Here is a 27,019-nt window from a genome sequence, read left to right on the forward strand (position 1 = left end):
TCTTCACAGTAAAAATATTGAATGAAAAGGATTCACAACAGAATTAAAACACATTATCAATGTCTGCTGAAAGTAGTGCAGAATATCTAAGTTTTGCTGTCGTGGTCAGTCTGGCACCTGAGGTGTCACTGTAAGAGCAGTCAGGGAGCTTCTTTTATTGGAATCCTTCAGCAGGAAAGAAAGGGGTTGTCATAATAATCCCCTGACTGAGCTCTTCAAACTTGGCACCTGCTGAGAGAGGGCTATTTCAAGGGTTAATGATCATGAACATGGAGGCCAAAACTACATAGAAATAGTACTTCTAATATTTCAAAACAATCATATTTTAATCCTCTGTCTCCTTTTCTACCTGCGTTAATGCCAAGGAATTATCTGTTGGCCAACAGGTTATTCTCCTTGTCCTTTAGTAAGAGTATTTTGTTAGTTCTTTTAAAGAACTTGGGATGAATTTGTGGATAGACTTAAATTTCAGGATGCAGAGTCAAGTAACTTGCAGTATAGCAAGACAAACATGTGTATCCTAATTTTTTTTTTTGTGAAATAGAAGTCAAAATTATGTAGCAGAAGTTAAAATTTGGACTCCTGCACATGTTAATTTAAACTATTAAACCAAAGTTCTGTAGTGGTTTTATTGAGAATGTTGACCATCTTGGAGTTCTGAACCTTTCACACCTCAATTTTTTGTGTGTGCTTTCCATATAATATCTGTGTTTTCTTCTCTCTTGACCTTCAGGCTGTGAAAGCCAGCTCAGAGGCAACAGAGCTCCTGCAGAATATCCGTCAGGCAAAGGAGAGAGCAGAGAAGGAGTTGGAGAAACTGCAGAACAGGGAAGATTCTAATGAAAGCATGAAGAAAAAATTGCTTGAAGCAGAGGTGAGTGCAGAGTGTCTGTCTAGAGTAAATTAGTTTTTGGGATGGGTCTTAGTTTAGGAGCCCTCATCTGGGTGGCTCTGAGCAGCATGTATTCCTGTTGTAATTCTTCAGGGGAAATAGTTGTTAGACATTAATCTATTTTTAATTAAAAAACATATTTCTGTGAGGAAAACAGAGGGGTTTTATTTTCAGTGAGGAGTCAATAACCACTAATGTGGGTTAGCCTGGGGCATTTGGGGCGAGATGAGGATTCAAAAAATGAAAGCCAGCCATATATTGACTGCTTCAGCCTGTTTTCTCTAGAAACTACTCCTTGCTTTGTGCTAATGCAGGGTTGGGTGGCCTAAACAGCAGCTTATAATTGCTCTGCAGGAACGGCGGCATTCTCTGGAGAATCAAGTGAAGAGATTGGAGACTGTGGAACGGAGAGAAAACCGCCTAAAAGAAGATATTCAAACTAAATCTCAACAGATTCAACAGATGGCAGAAAAAATTCTGGTAAGCAGAGGTGAAAAGGAAACGTAGAGGGTAAGAGTTTGTAAGAAAGGGGAAGGGAAGAATCAGAAGATGTAGAATTGCATTGAATAAGGTGGAAATTGTTGAATAAAGGGACTTGTTTTGTGTACCAGTCATACTGGAGAAAGCTTAAGCACTCAAGTGCTAATTGCACCTCTAGTTACAAACTCACTCCTGTGCCTTTAGTGTTAATAGTGCTTCAAAAGTGGAGTCATCTCAGTGGGAAAACTTTTCACTCAACACAGGAATATTTAAATTCTTTACCTAGTGATTGTTTCAGAGGTAAAACATTCTGAGGGCGGGTTACTGCAACCACAAAAACATCTCTCTTTTAAAGTAAATTGCAGAGGAATTTAGAGGTCAAATTTATTAGAAATGCTTACATTTTGAAGCAGAGAGAAATTAGTCATACAAACTGTTCATCTCCAAAGATATTTGTTCAGAAACCATTTGCACCCACATAACTTCTCTGTTGGCAATTTCTTGTTTCTCTCCTGGTTAAAACTATTAAGGCAAGTTAGTATGTCAGTCTCTGGTGGATCAAGCAGAGGGTGTTTCTAATAACTTTGCTTCCCTGGGACAGAAAGCATAATTTAATACTGGAATAATTAAATTGATTTTGTCCTCCTCATGAATTTTCCCTGTGTGTTGCCAATATGACAAGGAAAAAAAGGATTACATTTTACTGGTAGTGATCCCAAGCTGAGACACACCTGAAGAAGGCCAAATGGAAATGTGCAAATAAACATATTTGGCATCAACAGATGACCCAGGCTTGTTCTGAGTGTATAGACTTTATCATCAGAATGCTGAGTACTGTCAAGAAAAGGTAGAATCAGTTCTTTAGTAGTGCTATTCCTTTCAAATTGTTTTGATAGCAGGAGTGCATGGTAAGTGGGAGACTATGGTTGTGCTGGGCACAGAGCCAACTTTATGTTTAGAAATAGTGTAAAACTTTGAATTGTTTCATAAGCCTCTTGTGTGTATTTGGGGATTGTTCCTTGGTTTTGATTATGTTCTCTGTGGAGGAGAAAGTGGAAGGGAAGGCAGAAATATCAACTAATTGTTTTACACCATGGGATATGTTTAGCTCTTCTTATAGATAGTTTCCATGGAGTCCTGACAGAATGTTGGAGAGGTACAAAAGTATTTTATAAAAAAATTCAAACAGGCATTGAAGAAATAATCCTACAGAGTCTTTCCTAGTCCCTTGCGACTGATCTGGGAGCACAGGGTACTGGTATTCTTTTTTCTTCTACTCCTACCCTGTACCTTCCCTCAAGTTTTCTCTTCAAACATTTTTGACTTTTCCTGGTATAGAGAGGTAAGAAGGGAGTTGAAGGTACAGAGTTGCATAGAATAAGGTGGAAATTGTTGAATAAAGGCATGGTTTTCATGTACACTCATGTAGCAGGACATGAGAAGTACCTGCTCATCTGTCTGTAAGGAACTGATGAAGAAGTAAGAAACAAGTTAGAGAAGATATTTCCGCCTGCCTGAAAGTGCAGATCATTGCTGTGATGCCAATAACAAAGCCAGTGCTACATAGAGAATACTGACTGAGAGCAGGAATGGTAAGAGATTACCTTTTTAAGCCCACACTGGCTGTTAAGTGCCACTGCAGGAACTGGTGAAGCTTCTGCTACAATATGAGCAGTCTGATGCTGGGAGCTTTGAAGCTGCTGCTGATCTGGTTGTCTGATTCTCTGCCAGGACCTGAAATGTGTGGGTTTCTGGGGGAGGTGAGTTGTCCCTCTTGTTGCTGGGAGACATATTTCAATTGCAAAAAGCAGCAATCTCCATTCCATGCAGGAGTGTCAGGGACTAGGCACTGTCGATGACCTACTTTTGGTGAACCTCCTCTTTGATTCTCACTTCTGGAAAAGGAGGTCTACTGCAATTGCTGGAGCAAAAAACCTTCAAGATGAGGAAGATCAGGAAAAAGCATATCAAAATACTATAAGAAGTACTGAAACACATGCAAATATCAGGAAATTCTCCTGTGCTATGCAGTAATGAGGGCAGACGGGAGATGCAGATGCACCTCAGCACCTGAACCTGCCTATGCAAGAGTCAGCCCAGTGGTAGCGAATGACAGACCTGGACCTGCTCCTGTTCCAAGGAAATTGTTGGAATGGCAAATATGACAACAAATGAGCACAAAGTTGTAAGCTTGGCTCTTGAGAGGTGTCCTATGAAAAGGTGATTAGAGATAGGCCCCAAATTATATAGTCAGACTGCAGAAATAGCTAATTTCTGAAATGCAAATTCTTGAAGTCCTTGCTGTGTATGGCTGAAACTATCTGATGTGAAATAAAGAGGCTAGAAGGACTCTGCTATGTTCCACCACATATATTGCATCCTGCACTTTTCATTTTTGAAGCCATTTATAAATAGCATTTCTGACAGCATTTGTCCAAGGAATACAGCAAAGTAAATGCTATTCCCCCTCTGAATGCAAAATGAAAAGCACAGACAGCAGTACCCCGTTATTGAGCTCTGCTGTAAGAAAACAAGTGAGAGACCTTGTTAAAAATAGATCTGAACTTCCTGTGATGCCACTGCAGCTATAAAATGTTTATAACTATGTGTTTTCACCAAATGTCCTTGGCCTATCTTTGGGTATATTTTACTGGGAGATGGAGATTCTTACCATGGAAGTAGAAATCTTTGTCCTTAGCAGTGTTTCCACTCTGCAGTACATGGGTCAGCAGCAATATGCAAACTTAAAGTTGATAATGTTCAGGTCTCATAATGCCTTTTTATTTATTTATTTATTTTTTTTTCACCATGACAGCTCTGGACTTGGGATTTTTATAGGGCGAAGCCTTAAAAAAGAGAATGAACGTTTGGTACCTGTGTAACACATACTCACAGCACCTACCATTTCCTTGTGTCTGAATATGAATTTTTGCTGCTTTTAGGAGCTGGAGGAAAAGCACCGTGAGGCTCAGATCGCAGCACAACATCTGGAGCTGCAGCTGAAACAGAAGGAACAATTCTATGAGGAGAAACTCAAAGTAAAAATATCTTCCTACAAGCTTTTGTGGGTAGAATGAGTTCAGGGAAAAACAGTTGCCTTTAGGTTCTGATTGCTTCGTCTTGTGAGTTGCCTTCTTGTTACCATTGCTGCAACGTTGAGGGTGCTTAGTGAAATCTAAATCAGTTTTCTCCTAGTTTTTCTGCCATTGTACCTTATCTGACTGTGGCACTGGATTAGGAGTGGTAGCCTTTGAAGCCAGAACTATAGGAAGGCGTTTTTTGGTTGTACTTTGACTTCTGCTGACTAAATAATACTTAGTTAATGCTGTTGGATCTCACAGCCTGAAGAAGCTTTCAGTTCCCCCTGATTTTCTATGAGTGTTCACTCAGCCTACCTGCAAGTTTTAAAAGCAGCAAATAGTAGGCCATTTCTGAAATTCCATCTTGGAGCTGGAACATCTGCCAAGAAGCCACAGAAACCACCCACTTTGTTTTTGTCTTTTCCAGGGTAGCATTAACAAACAGTTAGAAATAGACACCATCTAAAATTAGGAAAAACAAGCTGGCAAATAGGAGTGTATGCTGGCTAAGGATTTTTCTAAAGAACTTGCAGTATGACAGCCAGTAAATGCATTTTGAATCTTTGCTGAGAACAAATTATTCTCAGTAGAAACGGTCTTTATCTTGTACATTTATCTAGTACTTTAATTCTACGTTTTTTCTTAAATGTGAGGGGATAGGGTATTTAAGAGGAGAGAAGAAATTTCTGTGGGAGAAATATGAAGGAAAAAAGAGAATTAAGAAGACTTGCTGGCAGATCAGAGCATGCGGTTATCAGTAATGAGAGTGATAGAAAGCTAGGAAGATGAGATGTAGATGTTGAGAAGGAAGTGGTGATATAAAAACTGGAAAAGAGGATAGGCACTGGCAAAAGAATAAAAAGAAAAAGAGAACTGGTGAATTATGGGGCCCTATGATGTGGGGTTTAATAGGAGAAATCAGGAAGTCAGGTAAGAGGTTCAAAGGGATAAAACAGGACATGGGGTTTTTGTAACTGGAAAATTCTGTGGTGTCCAGAATTTGTGCCTTTGAAAAACTTGTCTTTGAAGGAAGAGACCCTCAGTTTAACAACTGATTTAGATCTCTGGTCATACATGCACAACATGCATTTCTAGAAAAATGTAGCCATTCCTAACTTTAGTCCTGTTCCCAAAGACAGCTATTTGAGCCACAAAAAGAAGTTTTTTACTTTACTATTAGATTTTTTTGTCTCTGAGTGGAAGAATTCATGTGGTCTCAGTTGCTTTCTCATCCATACCTATAGAACTCACAAATTACTTATGAGCCATATTGGTAGCGCAGCCAAAGGATGAGCACTTTCCTATTTCTTCTGCTGTACATATTGGTGTAGAGAGTCTTTTCTGTTTTCTGTTTCATTAGGCTGGAACAGTTATTGGACACAGTTTATAGAACTTAAAATAATAATTTAAAAATCTACACTATCTCCATATCTCTATAAAATCTTATTGTTAAATTCAGTCTTCAGAGATAACTAAGAGAGTGCTCTTTTTGAAGTTTGCTCTTCCATGGATTTCATGCAATTGCATCATGGATTTAATTTTGCTTGAGATATGACCAATTGCTTACAAAAAAAAAATCTATATTGATGATTTTCTTTCTGCTTGCCCTTTGCCCAGTGAAACAGATAAAATTTAGACAAAAGAAATGTCTTCATTTAGGTGTTGGAAAATCAGATGAAGAAGGATCTTGCAGATAAGGAAGCACTTGAGAATATGCTCAGAAGACATGAAGAAGAAGCACGTGAGAAATGCAAAGTCCTGGCTGAACAGAAGGCGGTATGTGGTGTTGAGCTGAAAATCAAAGCTGTTTGAAGAGTAGCGTTCTGAGGCTGATTTCAAACAAGATAATCTTGTTTGAGGTTCTTTAGTGCTGCTGAGCTGCTTTGAAGGAAATTCATTGATTAATATAAATTTAAAAATATATGTTTTTTTTTAATTCAGAGTATCTTCAAGAATATTTCCATAAAAAAAGCCATGCAGCTTGCTGTGTACCCCTTGTTTTGTGCCTACATAATAGTTGCTTTTTCCTAACATTAAAACAGTAAAAAAGCAGCTGCAAATAGCTCCAGTAATTGCATCTGTGTTGCTCATTTTGGCCATTTGATCAGTTTTCTTTTAGTTCTTTTTGTTTTTGGACAAAGTTCAGACTTTTTAATAAACTTTATTTTTGTAACTGCTCGCGTGGCGCGGTCTCAAAGGCCTCACTGCTGTGTTTCAGATGATCAATGCAATGGATTCGAAGATCAGGTCACTGGAGCAGAGAATTGTGGAATTGTCTGAGGCCAACAAACTGGCAGCAAATAGCAGCCTCTTTACCCAGAGGAACATGTAAGTGTGGCAGCTGCTGTCACTGCCAAACAGGTCTCAGGAAGATGACCTTAAAGCCTTTTCCAATTGAAATGATTCTCTGATTCACCGTGTAAAAGTGGCTCTTTTTTGCCGGCCTGATGTGCTCCCTGCTTGATTTTCCAGTGATAGCCTTTCAAAAATAAGCTTTGTTCTTCAAATAGTTGGGGCTCGCTGTGTATTTTGTGTTTTCTCAAACATGACTGGGAAAATTGGTTTGTATTACAGTGTTTACTTTGGAGCATTTCCTAAGGCAGGTGATTTGTGTAGGTTTGCCAAATATGTTAAATGAATACTAATAACTTTGTCTGAAATACCCCTGGAGAAGCACACATTCTTTCTTTAAACATAAACAGTGCTAATAGATTTATATTTTACTCAATTCCCCTGACACATGATTTTGAAATTGAAAACATTAAACACCCTTCACTCACAAACATTCCATCATGCCTTGATGGATGAGAAGACAAGGAAGAACACTAGATTTTTTTAAGCCAAGAATTTCTCTCCCTGTTTTTGAATTCTGTTTCAGATCCTTTCATCTGCCTGAACTTCATTTTTCTTTGGATTTTAGCTGAGATTTCTTATCCTTACAATGATGTTTTTCCTTCATAAATGACCTAGAGGTGTTCTACTTCAAGTGTAGGAAAAAGCATGGATTATTTGATATAACCTGCAGAGCAGAACTAAAACAGTAATTTGCTCTTATTGAGTTCAGGGATTCACCAGCTTGGTTTGCACAAAGGTTTCAGTGTCCATCAGCTGCTGGATCCAACATCAGGCAGTGCCTTTGTGGGAAGCACTTGGATAGATCCACCTCTAATACTGAATAGAATCAGACAAGGACGAGTTTTGGCGGAGACTTGTTTTGGTTTCATTCCTTTTCTGTGGTCATTATGCCTCCAGATATGTAATGGCTCCAATTTTCATTGCATTTCAAATACCTTGCAAGTTATTTTAGCCTGAGCAGCCAAAAATATTCACAGAAATAACAGAGGAATTTGATTGTATTGCTTAATGCTCCAGATGACCTCCAGTTAATCACCCAGGGAGTTTGTTGAGGCAGCAAAAGCCATAACTTACCTTCAGTCTAAAATAAAACAGAAATGTCTCAAGGTGAAGCTGGGAAGTGTATGGAAGGTTGAGTGTCTCAGTCATGGGTGCTGAACTGAGTGTAAGGATTCACAGCATTCTCTGGGAGCCATATCCTTGACTGGAGAGCCACAGAAAACAAGAAAAACATAAAATAATGTTTTAACATACAATTCAAAATAGATTATTGAGAGACATACTGTCAAATGATGAACTGTGCAGGATTGGTAGGGGATAGTACAGAATTAGCAACATTTTGAGAGAAAATTGCTTAATTATGCATGCAGATAGTTAATGAATTTGTGCTTATTTTGTGAATTGGGCTGTTGAAAATGTATAAATTGTTGTTGGACTGTGTTTTGAACCCACAAAAGCTGCAGCTAATCTGAGCGTGCATCAAGAGCAGAGCTAGTGATTAAGCCCTTCAGAGGAGAGGGGAGCTCTGCAAGCTTTTGTTCCAGCAGTATCTGAGGAAACCAATGATTATCAGGTTCCTGAGAAGATAGCCCAGTAAACAGCAGGAAATGAAATAACACCATTTGACAGTTCTGGCTGACAATAATCTGTAGAGGTAAATTGAAAAAAGCCAGAGAGGGTGAAAGGGTGGTTTTGCTTGCAATGCAGAGAAATGTGAGTCAGAAGACTTAAGTTCTATTTTTAGTTTTGTTAAGTCTTCCTATTTGATCTTGGGCAACCCACATAATTTCTCTGGGATAGGATTAATAACAGCTTATCTCACAGTGAACTTCTTAAAATATTAATTCATTAATATATGTAGAGCTTTGTGAGGCTTCTAAGTAGAAAGCACTCTATGAGGCAGAATTTTCCAATGTATGATAACACAATTCCAGGAACTGTAAATAATGAAGAAAGACCCCTTTTTGCTTTTTTTGGAGGGTGTCCATTTCAAATGGTAATAATTAATCATTGCCAGCTCTCAAAATTCTTATGAGAACAAGTAATTATTTTTGTTCGGTTTGTGGATTAAGGCTTTGATCAGAGACAGCAAAGCTTCACTTCAGTGTAGGTCAAGTTCTGTGTCCATTACAACTTTCAAAAGCCCCCAACAAAACAACCCCCAACACACTACCCCCAGTCCTAAAGCATGGGTTCCTCTTGTCTCATGGAAATACCCTGTGAGAAAGCAACTCCTAGAATTTTTTTCCCCTGTAGAAAAACATGTGACAAGGAACTGATGAAGCGAGAAGAATGGATTGTATCTTAAATAGCATTATAGATTACCCTCTGCAAGATTCATTGTTTGTGCAACTGGCAAAAATGGAATTTTAGTGCTCTGGGCATATGTTGATGAATACACTAATATTTTTTTTTTTTTATTTTTAGCTGGAATGTAGAATTTAAGCCATGAATTTAACTGTTCTACTTGACAGCAAACTCGTGCTCTTCCTTACTCCATCCCAGTGCAAGGACATATGCTAAGGGCATTTCGGGTTTGTCACTTGTGCATTTCTCCTATCAGGAAAGCCCAAGAGGAGATGATTTCAGAGCTCAGGCAACAGAAGTTCTACTTGGAAACACAAGCTGGAAAGTTGGAGGCCCAGAATCGAAAATTAGAAGAACAATTGGAAAAGATGAGTCACCAAGATCACACTGACAAGAACCGCCTGCTGGAGTTGGAGACACGGCTGAGAGAGGTGAAAACATGGCTCCAGTCCCTCTCAATAAACTTTCTTAAATCTATCCCATTTCATCAATATAACGAGAACTACAATTAACTTGTTGTAGTGGTATTTGAAAGTGTATTGGTAATTTAAAAAAAAAAAAAGGCAGCTCATTAAAAGGAAATGAATGTAAGTATTAAGAACTTATCATCCTGCATCTGAACTTTTAGAATTCTATTTCTATGTTTGTTTGTACAATACCCTTCTAATATTGTCTGGGGAGAGAATAATAGCTCAGCAATATACAATGACCAGACAGAGATAACCTGTAGCCTTAGGGTCTACAGCTTAGAAAGAAATGACCCAGCAGAACTGCTGTAAGAAAAAAGGAACCTGCTGCTTCATGCACCATTTCCAGAGTTTTCTGACAAGAAAACCTAACAGTAATATGGAAATATAACCTTCTAAAAATCTGTGAGTTGTGCTTAATTTTTAATTTTATATTAACTATTTTGGATGTACAAATTCTTCTCCAGTCTCAGTCCACTAATTTTCAGCTAAGGCTGAAATCTTGCCTTCAGCTAAGGTTGATGGACAACCAACCTGTCCTTCTTTGGCTAGAAGCTGACTGAGACCAGTGTAGGGTCTCTGACAGCCTTGTCACACACCTCAAGCACAACAGAGAGATTCCCTTGGGATAGCAGGGAGCCTGAAGAAGGTGCTAAGGTTTGGAATTGATTCTGAACTCTGAGATCTGTTTTAGTTGTTCATTTCTTATCCCTGGAGTGACATGTTTATCCCTGTACGCTGCAAGAAAACCGTCATCAGAAGCCATTCAGGTAAACCCAGAGCCGGATGAGCTGGTGGGTTTCTTTAAAAGGAATCTGAAGGGAAGATAAAACATGGGAGTTGATTGCAAAATGTACGTAATGTATGCCCAGAGATTCCCAAATAAAGATCCTTAGAGACTCTTAGCTTCAGTGAAGAACGTTCATCACAAACTACTTCAACATTTTATATCAGTGTTTGATATGTTTGAGTTACAGCTGGAAGTATTCTTGTGCCCTTGTTGTTTCAAAATGCCAGGTTGTTTTTTCCAAGAAAACCAGTAGATTTTAGGGAGTAGACAAAGCTGTGTCCTTGATTTCTCAGTGCATTATGCAGTCTGTCAGGATGTGATTCTGGGAATAGACATGGCAATGGCATCTTAAATTGGGCTCTGAAATGAGACTACATTGCCTGTCGTGTCTTTGTTAGTAACTTACATTTGGATACTATTTTGTCTGTCTTCAGGTTAGTCTAGAGCATGAAGAACAGAAGCTGGAGCTCAAGAGGCAGCTGACAGAGCTGCAGCTGACCCTGCAGGAGAGGGAATCCCAGATCACTGGGCTGCAGGCTGCACGGACAGCCCTGGAGAACCAGCTCCGCGAGGCCAAGACCGAGCTGGAGGAGACCACAGCCGAGGCGGAGGAGGAGATCCAAGCCCTCACGGTGAGCCCTGAAACTTGTCCTGGGAGCTGCAGATACACACTAGAATTGTGTAGGTGCATGTTTCATAAAGAGGCTAAAAGGAATTTATATGATCTAATTCGTGATTTTCAGAAATGGATATGATTTGTGCCTTGTGTTGATAGAGGCATGAATGGCTAAAATGTCAAATTTTACCTTTAACCATGTGAATACTTCTTAGTAATGGTTCATTGCTGCCTAAACTGCCTGATGGTTTATAGGAGCAATATTTTTGTTTTGAGGTGAAATTTGCATCTGACATTGGTGTTAGGAGTTTAACTCTGTGATTTACTTATTTAAATAATAGCTCATGAGTTTGAAAGTACTCGATGGTCATAAATGTTTTGATGGATTTTTTTTTTCTTATCAGTTACCCGGCTTTGAGGACACTTATTCAGGGGAACAAAAAGCCCCACCAAATTCCTAGGGAGAGTGTTCTAATACAGAATTTTCTTCCAATGCTTGTTTCATTAAAAATTGCCATGTGTGTCTTGCAGTCTGATGAGGTGTGTGAGTGATAGAAAGGGAAACAAAGTTCAAGTCCTGCCACCCTCTTCCACCCCTACCCCCTGTAAAATGGAGTTCTAGATTATATGCTGCTGGTTGCTGTCTCTTGAGCACAGAAATATGCTTTCAAACTGTTTGACTCTAAGAAATATTTCCTTCACAAAAGATTCTTGGGGATGCAGGTAGAGATTTTGACCTGCAACCAACCAACCCCCTCCTTGAGCAGCAGCCTTTAATGATCTTCAAATCCTGTGATTTGGCAGTGTTGAAAATGTACATTCTCATGCTCCAGTGGCATTTAATCAAAGAACTGTTCCAAATATTACTGCCATTGCTGGTCTTTGGGAGGGGAGGTGGGCTCAGCTGACATGGGCACTGGTTTATGCTGATGCTTTGGGTAGATGAATGGCAGAACCATTCCCTCAGTTCTAAAGTGGGCACAGGCTGGGCAAGTGCAGCAACAGCATTGAGGCCTAAGAATAACTGAATAGAAATGGCTTTGGGTTCCTTTTTGTTTAGAACTGAGGCAGTCCCTTCCCAGCTGAAAGCTTTGCATAACAGTCACTATCACTGCCAGGGGGCTGGCAATGCGCTTGGGATCTTTACCCAGCAGTGGAACAGATGAATATTCATGACCTGTGTTCACTCAATTATTGCTCCAGTTAATGGGGCAAACTGGTAGTGCTGGAGCAGCTGCTGTTAGACAGCCCAGCCCAGTAGGCTTGGGACTATTCCTGTCATGGAATTTTTTACATTCTTTAATTTCTTGCATTGCCTGTTGTGGTAAGATAGCTTTTAAGCTCTCATATTTGACTTCTGCTGAACGTTTTTTTTTCCTGTTTAGTCTCTTGGCTCTAAGGAAAATGTTCTGAATGAAGAAAGGTGGCTGGATGTTCTTGAGCAGTAACCTTTTGTTTAAGTTTTCAGATAGCACATGACATTAGACACTTGTTAAATCACTTTGAATTTTGAAAGAGGCCATGAGGCTGAAACAAGAACTTTTGCTTTGTCATGCTTTGCTTGTAAATTAGGGGGTAAAATGGTGCATGCAATACTGCATTCTTTAAAATGAGTGTTTGAACTTTTCTGTACGTTAGATGCTGTCCTCCAAAGAATTGATTATTATGTTTTATCACTGCTTTTTAGAGAGGCTCGGGCTTAAATGAGACTTTATGGTAGGATTCAGGTAGATTGGCAGAGCTGTTTGGGGGTAGCTTGCATTATACATCATTATAGTTTTTCTTTGCAAGCATTAAATTGTGTGCAGTATTTATGTTCTATGAAACACCAATCTGGATATGGAAGTACAACCAACTCAAATTAAAATGTCAAGAATGTAAAAACTTAACATGGGATCAACAAGTCTTCTGGTGACCATTTCAGATGGAACCTGTTACATAATTCCATTCTTGAGCTTGTACGTTTTCCTAAAGCACTTCAGAGTTGGGAGCATAAGTGTGTTTTGTTTAAGTAGGATGGGACTTTTGCTAATCAGTTCTTTGCCACTGCAAAGTGTTTTCATAGCCTGCAGCATCTGCCTTCCAAACTTTGCTTGCTGGTAGATTGTTCTGCAGTTTGTTTAGCAACAGCATTCTCGAATTCTAATGTATAAAAAATTGATGATTAACTTCTTACCTCCTTTAGGCACATAGAGATGAAATCCAGCGTAAATTTGAAGCCCTTCGTAATAGCTGCACAGTGAGTATTAAATACAGATCATTGAATTATTTTGAAATTAAGGATAATGAAACAAACAATTTCCTCATTTAATCCTTGATGACACTAGTTCCTAATGTGGACTTCTGGCTTCAAGGTGCTAGTAGGAGCTGGATGGATTGGATTGGATTTCTTTTAGGTTTCAGGTAAACCTCAATTTTGAGGTTTTAGTCTGATCATGAAATTGTCACTGTTCTTCTTTTTGGAGAAGAAAGTAAATTAAAATATCTCATTGCAGTGCAGCTAATAAGAATGGTGTAGCAGCTGCAAAAAATGACTGTAGGTGAAGATCTTTTCTGCTCACAAGAGAAAAGATCTAACCTGTCCAAATCCTGAGCTGCAGTGTAGATCTAGGCCAGAGTGGGTTTTTAGGAAGACTTCAACATTGTTTGAAGAGACAAGAAATGTTAAGGTTCCAAATAATACATTGACATACAGCAGAGAGAACTTCAGGATCTGAATTTTCACCTTCTGTTGCTTGAGATCTTTAACATATTTTCAGATTTATTTCTTCAGTCCAGGACAGATGTCCAAGGGCTTTGTCAATCCACAGGGATTCTTGTAGTTTAACACTATCTTCACACTTGTTTGTGGTAGTTGATGGAGAGTATCTGCCTTCCAATGACATGAATTACACAAGTGTTGGATAAGGACCACAGTCCTCTGTGTCAGCAGTGATTGTAAATTATTCTGGGCTTTTTCTCTCTACCCCCACACTGTAAGCAGGGCTTAATAGCTGGGACTTTTTATCCTGATTGTTTCCCTGCTTCCAGTGACTGCCTCAAATGCAATTTTTCATGTTGCAGGAGTAAGGCTCTAATGTATAACTTTTCATCTTTTAAAGTATCTTATCAGCATGAGAGTCATTCTGTTTTCCTCACTTGCTCTTTAGCACCAAGTGAGGGAGTTCTTCTGGACACAGAATATCTAGATAGGAAGAAGTGAGGAAGAACAACTTTCCAAAGTGTTTTAACCTCTGTCTGAAACAAATCCTACACAAGGAACTTCACTTTCTGTTCCCTTCCTCATTTTCTTAGATAGAATATATAGCTCCCTATGTGTCATCCTAGATCTTACATCCAGAGTTATCTTCTGTTGCTCAGGACCTCGCCTTTCATTCAGAGTGACAGCTTTCTGTGAAAACACTTGTGTGATCTCCATGCGGGGAAAAAACAGGTGTGGAAACTCTGTGGCTTCTGTTCACTGCAGGGCCAGCTGCCTTGCAGAGCTGTAGCTCATTATCCAGCGACACTTCAGCTCTGAGTGTAGGGAACAAGCTCCAGCAGTGAAGAATAACCCATAACATTTCCAGAATGTCAAGAGCTTCAAAGGACTTGTAAAAGTGTTGTGCATTGTAAGGTCCTTCAGTGGGATAAGTGGGATCAGACATCCTCATCAATAAGAAATTAATTAAATAGTTCCTAAATGAATAATACATGCCCATCATATATTCTCTTTGCAGCCCAGGAGAATGCATGTATAATTTAATTGACCACAGACAGATAATTTCATGTTGTGTGTTATGGCTGCTCCTGGCTGTCCACCCTGCCTGAGGAATGAGGAAATCAGGGCAATCTTCTATTGCCAGTGAGGGTTAAAAAATGCTAATTACACTGCTTTCACCAGATGTTTCAAACTTGTTTTTATCTGATGGTACCACTATGATGCAGGCTGTGCTTATTGGTGAACATGTGACTCCACTTGTAGGTGATTAGAATTTATGCTCCTCTTAAAATCCAACAACACTTCAAGGGAATAATTGTAATATGCTGCTACTTATACAACATGATAAAGGATGGATTTATTCTTTCAGGAAGTTCTCAAGAGAGATCCTTTTTAAGCTGATACAAACTCCTTGAACTAGTCTGGCAAACTTTGGTAGGGAATTACTTTTTATTTGATCTTATTGAGAAGCCCCAAACAGCGTAAGAATTACAAAAATAAGATTAGACAGGAAAAAAAGTATTGAAAAATTAAATTACTTCAGTACTTCTGTGGTCTTCAAAAGATAAATAAAAATACTTAATCTACTTTCTTTGCTATTGTTCCTGTTTCTCTGGCTTCACAAAGGTCACAGCTTCTGATTGTAGAGATGGCTGTGTCTGCTTTACTTCTATCTTCATTGCACACTTGTTCTTCCTTTTGCTGAGGTCTCTGACTAAGGAGGCATTTTTAGGTTCTCCTTTTTCATGCTTTCTCTGTCACTCAGTTGAGCAGGAAATAATAGGATACGTAATTACAACAAAAATTGTAACTTGTGGTACCTGCTGTACACACATGTGTTCGTGGGCACACCCACAGTCATATTTTATCACAACCTTCTCACAATGATAGCTCATCCAGCAAATCTCTTGAGGGAGAAGAACTAGTTCCCTACATTTATTGTATGAAATAGATGGTCCATTTGAGTGTCAGAGGTATTTTCCAGGCAATCAAAGAAAGATCTAGAAATAAAATGCATTCTTAAATAGGAAAATTTACATATTTGTCAGTTGCTTCTAGATACCTCTGATTTATGGCTTGCTCTCAGATCACCAACATATTTAAAGTTAAAAATATGACTAAGTTGTCTAAATAATAACAGAATTGTTTCCAAAAGGAAACTTCCAGTAAGCAGGCAGTAAAATCTTTAAATATTTAGCAGGAAAGAGTAGTATAAAAGCCTTGCACTCAGCTTAGTAAAATACCAGAGAACTATCTGAATCATCTGGGTTTTTCAGGTATAGGCTGTTGCTCTTACTTTAACAATGAATGGCATTTCTTATTACTAACTGGATATTGCATTTCCATGTATTCAAGTTTTCTCCAATAAAACAATGTTTATCTTCCCTTCTTGAGTTTCTTTTGTCATCATCTGGTGTTCTAGTCTTAAACGTTAACAGGCTTGATCTGCGCTTGTGCAAGAGATTGGCCACTGAGGCATTGAATCTGTGAGCCCATCAGACAGGTATAATTTTAGTTGTGTGAATTCCTGTTGAATTCAGTCAAAGATCCTGATTCCACATTGGCTCAATAAGTTGACATACAAGAATAATCTGTGTTCTTGTGAGCTTCCAAAATAATACTCAAAGGTGTTGCTTTGATGCTAAATTGTGTTTCAGAGTAAAAGAATCTTGCCTACTGTGACAAGGCTAATACCCAGGCAAAAACTTTTTTATGGATTTGCTAGATTATTTAAAAAAAAATAAAATTCTTGTTGTGTGGAAGGGGTTGTCCTTGGATCCCATTTCACAGAAAATACGGTGGCAGATATCAGTTACAGGCAGAAATGGAGCTTTGTAGTTTTTGTAGCTGACAAAAATCAGACTTCTGAGGTGTTGCTGTAAAAGAGGTTAATGAGACCTTTGCTGTGGACAACATCATCATCATTTGAGGAAGAGGCTCCTGTTTGGGAGAGGCAGCTCATCTTCTGGGACCTAGGACAGGAACACAGGGACTGGGTGTTTTAATCCTGGCTTGCTGTGGGAAGGAGAGGAATGCAGTCTGGGCAGTGTCCAACTACTCTGCAGCTCCCAATGCCCCTCAGGATAAATCATCATGAGTTTTGGAGACTGAGACCCGTGTTTAAGGTGTGTTTCAAGGCACAGATGTTGTCTGACTATGGAGAGGGGAGGAAAGTGATGGATTCATTGTTAGGTATTGATGGAACAGAGATACAATCTGTCTGCAGCCCTGTTTGAGAGCCTGGGCCTCTCAGTTTTGGGATTTCTCTGCCTGAAAAGCTTTGTCTCAGAGAGCAGGAGAAGACAAAAGGAGTCTGATGTCTGCTCTCACTTCCTCCCCTCAATAATTTGAGGCTAAGAGACAGCTTTTTCTTGTTTCCTATTTACTTCTGACAGGCAGCTTCCTGGTAAAGATTAATGGGGGTGGGGAGGAGTGGAAATGGATAGAGCAACACCATTAGTCTGGAATTACATTAAACTCCAAATACGACACTGCTGATAGCATCCCAAAACAGCTTCCTTTGCTGTGTCCTAGCATTTTTCTGCATGTCTGCTGATTGTATCTGAGAACTGAGACACCTTTATGATGGAATAGGGTATGGGGAAGTTAGCAAGCTGCCGTTCAGTAGTATATAAATAAAACTCCTTAATTTTCTCCTTTTCCTCATTATTGTGCCTGTGGTTTTGATACATGGAGCATATGGATTAAATTCAGTAATTTTGTCTGGTATGCAAACCAAATCATCATGGCCCTGACTGTTTGTTGCTCTGATATTTGATTTGATCCATGGCTGGAGAGGTTTGTAGGACCAGGGGTAGCAGCTGTGAATCTGCTCAGTCTCACTAGAGGAATATTTTGCTTTCCTTAGACTATTCAGTAGGGAGGAATTATGCTGGATATGGCTCCTTCTGCTGAGGAGCTGCTCTGCTTGGGTTGCTCTGCAATATTTAAAAATGAGATACAGTCCTCTGCATTAGGATAAAGATAAGCTGTGTGCTTAGATGTGGTGTGCTGTGAACAAATGTGTAGTTAGATGATATCTCTGTTTTATGGATTAGTTGTGATGAAGATGTGCATAAATAGAGGAGAAAATTCCAGTTGCTCTGTGAGTGGTGATGCAGTGGCACAGATACAGTGGCTGTCAGTTCTAGTCAATTGCTTTTCCAAGGTTTCAAGTGTTTGGTTAATTTATAAACTTAAAATGTGAAGATTTCTCTAATTATATTATGGGTTTCTAAAGGATACAATAGAATTTTCTTACTGACTTTCCTTTAATTTACTTCACATTTACCTCAGAATAGCTTAGGGTTGGTTGGTTTGTTTGGGGCTTTTTTTTTTTTTTTTTTTTTTTTGCCTGGGGATTTCCTTAACTGAAAAGGAAAATATCTAAAACTAGTAACTCTTTCCAGGTACAGGATTCTGGTATAGGTTGTATGGATATATGCCTAAGACAACATTTCCAGTTAAATGTGGGGTTTTTTTATCTGCGGGTTTTTTTTTTGATCCCCAGGACAGGCATTTATATCACACTACATGCCATTTTCCTGTGTCAGTATTACCCATCACCCTTTAGGCTTTATAGTGTTAATAAACTCTCTTATCCTCTTGGGTTATACATGGCTGTAGATTGCTATTGCATGTGTTAACAAACATCCCCTTTCCCCATGAAAAATGGAAGAATTGTACCAAGAGGAACAAAGCAGTATTTTCCCAAATACTCAAATTTTCTCTTGTTAAAAAAAAAAATAAATTATATCTATCTAGATTAGGTTATCTAGGTTATAATACATTTGGAATTTAGGCCAAGGTGTTTTGGAATTGCCAGTAAATACACTGTTAGAAGAAGGAAAGAGATCATGTCACATCTTCTGGAACCCTTCTTTCTTAACTGCTTTGGTATTTGTCTGAAGCTTTCCAGAAATATCCTACTAGATAAAATGTAGCAGTGAAATATAATATGATCTGGTTTAATTTTAGTTGTATTCAGGGAAAGAAGACAAAATCTCAGAACCTAGAATAAAAGAAAATGGGAGCTTAACTTCCAGCCCTTAAGGAATAAAATCAACTTGAAATACAGCCAGTTTTAATAATTAATTAAGTAGTTGGACATATTAACTCTGCATATGACTTTACCCATTTTGTGTTTCCCTCATCTTGGTTTTCTTGTATTTCAAAACTAGCTTGTATTTTTTTTAATAGAAATTACTTGTGTTAGTATATAAAATAGATGTGGAAGGAACTATGAATATATAAAATATATCTTGAAACTGCCTAGATACATGGTGTGGTTAAACATAAAGTTAAAGCAAATGGAAGAAAAAGTGAGCTTCTTATCTGGCAGTTAGTAGAGATCTCAGCTGTTGTAAGAGCTGTAGGTAAAACACTGTAAAAACAAATGTTCTTTTGCTCCTTTTTGTTTGTATAAACATATCTAAGTTCTTATTTCTGTAGCAGTATAGGCACTAACATGTCATTATGACACAGACTGCCCCCTCTGAAAGCTTGGTGCAAACAATGCAGAGGAGAACGTGTATTTTGAATAGGGCAGTGAGAGTGCTCAGAAACAAGCACATGATCAGATTGCTTCAGAAATGTTGTGTTTTGAAGTGTGAATCATCTTGATTTGACCCTGAACATATGGGTGGCAGGAACTCCCCTTCACCCAGGAGGGAGTAATGGCTGTTGGACTTTTTCTGCTCACAGTTTAAAAACCAAATAACTGTTAATTTAGATCTAGGAGAGGCATGGTTAAAGGCTGCCAAAATATGCGTTACAGATTCTTCAAAAAGAAATGGTTGTCATCTTTCCAGAGAGCTGAGAAGAGCTGTGTGCTCTATCCTCTACTGCTTTAGATATTTAAGTCCTTGGCTTGTGTAGGAAATTGGAACATTTAAATTTGAATGTGTGGCCAACTGTGCTCTGAGATTTTATTTTTTCCCATTTAATGAAGTATCTTATTCACTTTTCTTTGACATCCAGGCAAAAGAGCCTCTAGAACATATTTTTAAGAGTTGAATGTGAATTATATAGAGTTTACCAGTTTCTGAAATTCTTTTTATTAAGCTGATTTCAAGATTATACTGAGGCTTCTTTCTCTTCCGTTGTGGCAACATTGGTTTTGAGTTAGGAGAAGGTACATATTCATCCACCCTGTGTTCAGGCCTTTCATTCATAAAACCAACTGTGAAAATGGCCCACTGTTGTTTATATTTGCCTTTCAATTGGAGGGGACTGTGGTTTAAAGCTTTTCCTTAAGGCTGATTGAGCAAATGGGTGCTCCCACTTTGGCAAAGGCCTTGTTGAGTTTTTGCTTTTCACTGATTTTCTGTGTTGTATTGCCACACTGATTTCTTCCCTCATGTGTACATAGCTACCATCCATAAAGCTGTTACTTTGATAAAATGTATTTCTTAACATTTTTCTGCCTTTCCCGGTTATACCCAATGTTAAAAATAATAACATTAGCAATTCCCAAGGATATCCATCAGGTTGCACTGCCTTCACTGCACCTCCTGGTCTCTTTTCTTTAATACCACACTTTGAAAGCCTTTCTGAGAATATTGAGCCTCATTGCACTTAGGGGAGATTGAGGCAAAAAAAGGTAAAGTGCTTTGGCAAAAGGTCACTGTAAGTCAGCAGCAGAGCTGAGAATCCAGCCAGAGCTCCTGGCTCCCAATCCAGTGCTTTAGCTATGACAGCTCTCTCAAATAATAAATTACATTGCAGCATATTTATGCTCTGAACCAGATTAAAAAACAAACCAAGCTGTTTTCTTTAAGACACAAAACTCTACTCCTAATCCATGTACATTACTATGCACAAATATCTACCTATAATACTGCCCTTTTGTTTGAGTTAGAAAAAATGTAAAAGCTTGGCAATAAATAATTCTGCGTGAGAACGCATTTTCAAAAACCTGTGCTCACTCACATGTAATTTATTTTTCTTTCTAGGTGATTTCAGATTTGGAAGAGCAGCTGAACCAGCTCACTGAAGACAATGCAGAGCTGAACAACCAGAATTTCTTCCTGTCCAAACAACTCGACGAGGCCTCAGGGGCCAACGATGAGGTTGTCCAGCTGCGCAGTGAGGTCGATCATCTCCGCCGAGAGATCACTGAGAGGGAGATGCAGCTGACCAGCCAGAAACAAGTAAGGCTCTCTAAGTCTGGGTCCGGAGCTCTTTGTGGGAGCTGGTAAAAATTCCTTTTACATCTGGAAACCCATAAGAAGTCATGATGCTTCAGGGGGCATTTAAGCCTTCCTTCCCAGGGCAGTTGAGTGAATAGAAAGTTTTGCTATTTCCCATTGTATTTTTACACAATTTTTTCTAGCAATCCTGCCCTCTGAAGGCATTGTCATTTGGAATTACTCATTTTAATTTGGTGGCCCTGGAAATCTCGAAATATTCATAATGAGATCGACCTGACATTATGAGGGATCACAAGTGAATGTACAGGAGCCTTGAAATAAATGGGCTGTGATTTCCCAGCTCCTGTTGGCTGCCGATTTGCATGTACTGTAATTGAAATGGTGAGGCTGAAGCTGAAAGTGCACGCTTGATGTGGGATGTGAGAATTGATAGGAGGATTTATTTTTAGACTATGGAGGCCTTGAAGACAACATGTACGATGCTGGAAGAGCAAGTAATGGACTTGGAGGCCCTGAATGATGAACTCCTGGAGAAAGAGCGCCAGTGGGAAGCGTGGAGAAATGTTCTAGGGGATGAGAAGTCCCAGTTTGAATGTCGAGTTAGAGAGTTGCAGAGGATGCTGGATACTGAGAAACAGAGCAGGTCTCTCTCCCTTCCTTCCCTTTTATTAACTTTTATGAAAATGCTCTATAGAAGCTAGTACAAAAATTATATTTAGCATAGGATATGGGAGTTGGAGCTAAATATAAAATCTTGTGAGGTGCTTCTAAAAATGGTTTATTAGTTAATAGTCATCACTGATATTGTTCCTTTTGTTTCTTTGCAAGTGAACGATTCAAGGGGAGTGGTATTTATCATTGTAATTTATAAAATGTCTTGATTTATTATCTTCTATTTTATTTTATGGAAAAATAGTCTTTGCTCCTGACTGTTCCTGTAGGGTCTTGGAATTTTTAGGGCTGTAGTTCTAGCAGGGGCAGGAACAGGGTTATATAATATACAAGTGTTGCAGCAAACAGTCTGGCTTTCTAATGTAACATCTTGAATTTGAGGCAACCTCTGAAAGTTATTGATGCCACTGCCTGCTAGGGAGAGGTCAAGCCTGCAAGGAGTTAGGTAACGTTATTTTCCATTTTAATGCAGAGTGAGAGCAGATCAGCGTATTACTGAGTCTCGCCAGGTGGTAGAACTGGCTGTCAAGGAACACAAGGCAGAGATTCTGGCCCTGCAGCAAGCACTCAAGGAACAAAAACTCAAAGCAGAGAGCCTTTCTGATAAGGTAAGTAACTTTCAATCCTAGACTTCCATAATTAGATGAAATACTTTTCCACTGATATTACTTTTAGAAATGTGGCCTTGAGCAGCTTTTTCGAGATGTTATAGAGACAAATTAAAAAGACTGGAGGGTGTAGAATAGAATTCTATCTTCAAGCCAAAAACCTCAGATTTTCTTTGAAAAAGACTAAAGCAGACAGCAGCCTATGATGATTGGAATGAAGTCCTTCAATAACTTGGTATCTGCATTTGAACAAGCCAAAATGTCTTTTGGGTCGTTTTTCCCCCGCAACCAAAAGCTAATTGTATCATTTTTCTTCAGCATGTGCTTGGTGAAGTTGGATTTTAAGACTGTGGAACTATATTTATTAGTGTTCAATGTTATTCTGACCCTCTTTCCCATCCCAGCTCAATGACCTGGAGAAGAAGCACGCCATGCTGGAGATGAACGCCCGCAGTTTACAGCAGAAGCTTGAGACAGAAAGGGAGCTCAAGCAGAGGCTTCTGGAGGAGGTAACCTTGGAGATGCATGTTAGAACTTCAGAAGGTTCCTCATCTTGAGGAGGGGAGGTTGTGTGAATAAGAGTTAGACATTCACCCTTCTTCTGTTTAACTGGGGAGATTAATCAAGTTGGGGGAGTTGCCACTTAAAAGTTTGCCGAGTGCGTGGCCATGGCAGGGAGCAGTAAAAGTCAGCTGCTCCTCAGGGGCAGGGGAGCTGCCAAGGGGGGGGACAGTGTGCCAGGCAAGGACAGGACCTTGCAGCCTGCAGGCTCAGACCCACAGGACCTGAACAAGAGGATTAGGGCAGATTTGCTGAAGGTACCAGTGATCATTATAGAAGCCTCCAGTCATGAGGCACGTCCCAGGTCAGGTCTGCAAGGCCAGGTCTGTGCCCAGGCCCAGCTCTGACCAGGCCAAGGGCAAGGGCCATAGCTTAAAAGCAGCTCTGGAGCCAACATGCTGAGGGTGCACACCTGGAGGCCACAGGTGAGGCTGCTCACAACTCCTTTCATCGTTAATTTGGGTCACAGGATTTGGATCCAAGGTCACATACCTGTGCCATATCAGGGAGTTATTGAATGCAGGCAGCCAGTTCTGGGTGGGGAAGGAAGAGGCTCCAGAGGAGGATTTCAGGGGTGGTTATGGACAATTAAGACAATTTGAGTTTTCTGGTATTCTTGGGGTACTGACAGGTTGCCTACTCCTTATGCATCATCAGGGAGGATTTCTGGCTCTTGCTTTGTAGCATAGGCATGTTCATGGTTTTCCTAGTTAGGGACTTTCTTGTTAAGAAAGTGTAAATCCTAAAAGAATTAGGAGCATTTTGTCATATGCCCTCTGGTGTTGATTGAAGATAAAGATGTACACAGCTGGCCATTATTTTCCTTACCTCATGTGACTATGACTGTCCTGGTTTATAGTAAAGATTATAGTTTTAATTTATTTTTACAAAGTACTGAGGTGGCTTCTGCTGGTTGTACAGAGAGCTTGAGAAAATGGTGTTGCTACATATTAATATGAATATACAGAAATGCTTGTTTAGTCACAATGCACTCTGAGAGGAGAGGAAAGGAATCTTTTAGAGTATTGTAATTTTCCAGCTTTTGAAGAATTGTGTGTTTATTTTTAAGTTCTGCAATGATGATTATTTTACAAGGAGTGACAACATTTAATAGCTTTTACTTACAAACAAGAAGACAAACCCAAAACACTGGCCTTCGTTTCCATTTTAACAGCAGGCAAAGCTGCAGCAGCAAATGGATCTACAGAAGAATCACATCTTCCGCCTGACTCAAGGTCTGCAAGAGGCTCTGGACCGAGCAGATCTTCTGAAGACTGAGAGAAGTGACCTGGAATATCAGCTGGAAAACATTCAGGTGAGAGTGAGGAAGCAGGGCAGTGCTCTGCCTCATTCCCTGTGAGGCTTTAGGATGTGGTTTACAGTTGGTGTGACACTGTCTTTACAGTATTTTTTAGCTCTGTTATGCTGTCGAGTTATTTGCTTGTTTCTTCTGTTAAGATGAAATTTCTTGCATCTGTGTGTGATTCACAGGTTCTCTATTCCCATGAAAAAGTGAAAATGGAGGGCACTATTTCTCAGCAAACTAAACTCATTGATTTCCTGCAGGCAAAGATGGACCAACCAGCAAAAAAGAAAAAGGTGGGTGAAGAAGGTTTGAGAGGCATGGAATTGAACGGTTTTGTAATTAGTTATGTGCTGTGTATTCTTAATATTCTGTTTTATTTTTCTTTGTGTGACAAAATGTTGTCCTCTTTTAAGACCATTCTGAGTTGATGAACACAAACTTTACTAGGCAAAATGTGTTCCTTGTGGCTTTTCTGGTATTTTGTTATTCCTACAACACTTAGGTTACAACCCAGTAGCTACACCTCAGTGAGGCTGTAGGAATACAGAATTCTAAGCGTGGGTTTTTTAATGGTAAGTATGTATATGTGTACAAGCCTATTCCGTATCCAGAGTGGTTGTCCTGTAGTCACAGCATAGGACTGATCAGTCAGGGGATGTGACTGGTGTCACATCTTTGTCATAAGCTGTTCTGTCATTCTGAATGAAGTAATTTAATTTTAACCACCTATTTTGAGATCCTCTGTTTAGATGCTTTCGGAAACTCCAGGTGTGAGTACTAACAGGTAATGTACGTCCCTCTTTAAATTAATCCATATCTTGACATTTTTCCCTCCAGTGCCAATATGAACTAAAAATCCATCCTTACACATAACAGAATTGCCATTAGGCCCTCTGGCCGGACTGCCACTAGCTAGTGTCACTTTGCCTAGTTTAAGCCATCTCTTGCTAGGAGTTAGGAGTTGTCTGTGTGTTTCTGTTGCTAGGGCCTGTTTAGTCGGCGGAAAGAGGACCCTTCTTTACCCACACAGGTTCCCCTGCAATACAATGAGCTGAAAGTGGCACTGGAGAAGGAGAAGGCTCGTTCTGCTGAGCTGGAGGAGGCTCTACAGAAAACACGCATTGAACTCAGATCTGCTCGTGAAGAAGGTAGGGGTTAACAGAAAAGGTTGATCTGGAAGGAGGCACATGTTTTTGGTCTGAAAACGTGCCTTCACTTGTGTGCCACTCTAGCAATAACATATATTGTTTAATTATTACCGCTGCTGTGAAGTTACAATGAGGGTATGCTTGATTCTGCGGGCTGTAACTGCAGACTGGTGACACAGAGCCCTGCTAGGAGCCAGAGTGCCACGTTGGTCATGTTAACCAGGGACATTTGTCTTGTCTGTAGCTGCTCATCGGAAAATATCCGACCACCCTCACCCCTCCACCCCGGCCACAGCCAGGCAGCAGATCATCATGTCTGCCATAGTGCGCTCCCCAGAGCACCAGCCCACGCCCATCAGTCTGCTGGCTCCCCCCTCCAGCCGCAGGAAGGAATCCTCCACGCCCGAGGGTAGGCTCCTGCTCAGCTCCTATTCTTCTACCTCTGTCAGTGCCATCTCTTTACTGATTTAGTTGTTACCCTGCTGATGAGTTTTGTCCCTTGCAGAGTACAGCCGGCGCCTGAAGGAGCGAATGCACCACAACATCCCCCATCGCTTCAACGTGGGGCTCAACATGAGGGCCACCAAGTGCGCCGTGTGCCTGGACACGGTGCACTTCGGCAGGCAGGCCTCCAAGTGTCTGGGTAAGGGCAAAACACAGCACAGCTTGGGGGGAGGAAAAGCCATCAACCATCTAGAACAGGTGTGAAGACTCTGAACCTACTTGGCGCAAACATTCAGAAAACATCTGGTGGTTTGGAGTGGAAGGGGAACCATGGAGAAGCTGGGATTTGTGTGTTAGAAGTTGAGGCAGCAGTGTCATGATATTTTTTCTTTTTTTTGTCATTTAACAGAAGTTTTTCCCTGTCCTCTTGTCAGAATGCCAGGTGATGTGTCACCCAAAATGCTCAACTTGCTTGCCAGCTACTTGTGGGCTGCCAGCAGAATATGCCACGCACTTCTCGGAAGCGTTCTGCCGGGATAAGATGAATTCCCCTGGCCTGCAGCTGAAGGAGCCAAGCACCAGTCTGCGTCTTGAAGGGTGGATGAAAGTGCCAAGGTACAAACAGGAATCTTGGTGCCATGTCAGGTGCTGAAATATTTGGCCTTATATTACCCTGGCTCTTACAATGAGATAATTGGTACAGGCCTGTCACATGGGCATTACAGTTACTGCCACTATAATTACAATTGCTACCACTGGAATTTGTCTTTTATAGGAGTTGCATGCTTGCTTTATGTAGAATGCAAGCAGAAAGTCCAACATGGCTTTGTGCTTATTTTCTTCAGGAATAATAAACGTGGGCAACAGGGCTGGGACAGGAAGTATATAGTCCTGGAAGGAACCAAAGTGCTCATTTATGATGCAGAAGCAAGAGAAGGTAACTTAGAATTTCTAGCGGGGACATATTTTTTAATCTTCAGATATTTTTTGGTGGATTAAGAGGCTTAAATATTATTACTGTTTGCTATGGCTGTACCAAATTTAGTTAAATCTTCAGTGATAAGGCAACATTATTTTTTTGTACACCCTTAGCCATTTTATTGGCTGGCATGTCATAGTAATCCAGCTGTGAAAACATCCAGTGTGTATCCACTCCCTCTTGCTATCAGAATTATCAGAATTCTTGCTACCTGTTTGTCTGTTCCTAACCTGTCTCCCCATTCTCCTGCAGCTGGACAGAGGCCTCTGGAGGAATTTGAGCTCTGCCTTCCTGATGGTGATGTAACTGTTCATGGAGCTGTAGGAGCTACTGAGCTTACCAATACAGCAAAGACAGGTGAGAATATTACATAGATGAGGTCAAATGGATTTCATCTGGCTTGCCATCAGTTAGCCTTGCTTGGCTGAACAAAATTTTCTCCCTCGAGCTTTCATCGTGTAA

General features: G+C 40.0%; 1 protein-coding gene across 6 annotated transcripts in view; it reads left to right on the forward strand.

Annotated features, from left to right (window-relative positions):
* Positions 1–27,019, forward strand: part of CIT (citron rho-interacting serine/threonine kinase) — a 69,600-nt gene that overhangs the window by 29,653 nt on the left and 12,928 nt on the right. For 4 of the 6 annotated variants that reach the window (XM_066199696.1, XM_066199697.1, XM_066199698.1 and 1 more), the window contains exons 17-36: positions 734–874; positions 1,247–1,372; positions 4,315–4,410; positions 6,112–6,228; positions 6,671–6,780; positions 9,371–9,545; positions 10,806–11,003; positions 13,173–13,226; positions 20,642–20,839; positions 21,289–21,482; positions 21,984–22,119; positions 22,524–22,628; positions 23,855–23,995; positions 24,172–24,279; positions 24,972–25,134; positions 25,379–25,543; positions 25,640–25,777; positions 26,013–26,193; positions 26,424–26,515; positions 26,810–26,914. In XM_066199696.1, coding sequence (XP_066055793.1) covers positions 734–874; positions 1,247–1,372; positions 4,315–4,410; positions 6,112–6,228; positions 6,671–6,780; positions 9,371–9,545; positions 10,806–11,003; positions 13,173–13,226; positions 20,642–20,839; positions 21,289–21,482; positions 21,984–22,119; positions 22,524–22,628; positions 23,855–23,995; positions 24,172–24,279; positions 24,972–25,134; positions 25,379–25,543; positions 25,640–25,777; positions 26,013–26,193; positions 26,424–26,515; positions 26,810–26,914 — 2,743 coding nt within the window. The remainder of the gene's footprint in view (positions 1–733; positions 875–1,246; positions 1,373–4,314; positions 4,411–6,111; positions 6,229–6,670; positions 6,781–9,370; positions 9,546–10,805; positions 11,004–13,172; positions 13,227–20,641; positions 20,840–21,288; positions 21,483–21,983; positions 22,120–22,523; positions 22,629–23,854; positions 23,996–24,171; positions 24,280–24,971; positions 25,135–25,378; positions 25,544–25,639; positions 25,778–26,012; positions 26,194–26,423; positions 26,516–26,809; positions 26,915–27,019) is intronic. The other 2 variants (XM_066199701.1, XM_066199702.1) reach the window with 1 other exon arrangement.

Source organism: Chamaea fasciata, unplaced genomic scaffold (assembly GCF_029207755.1).
Source record: "Chamaea fasciata isolate MVZ Bird 193981 ecotype frontalis unplaced genomic scaffold, bChaFas1.0.hap1 SCAF_18, whole genome shotgun sequence".
NCBI classification, from domain to species: domain Eukaryota; kingdom Metazoa; phylum Chordata; class Aves; order Passeriformes; family Sylviidae; genus Chamaea; species Chamaea fasciata.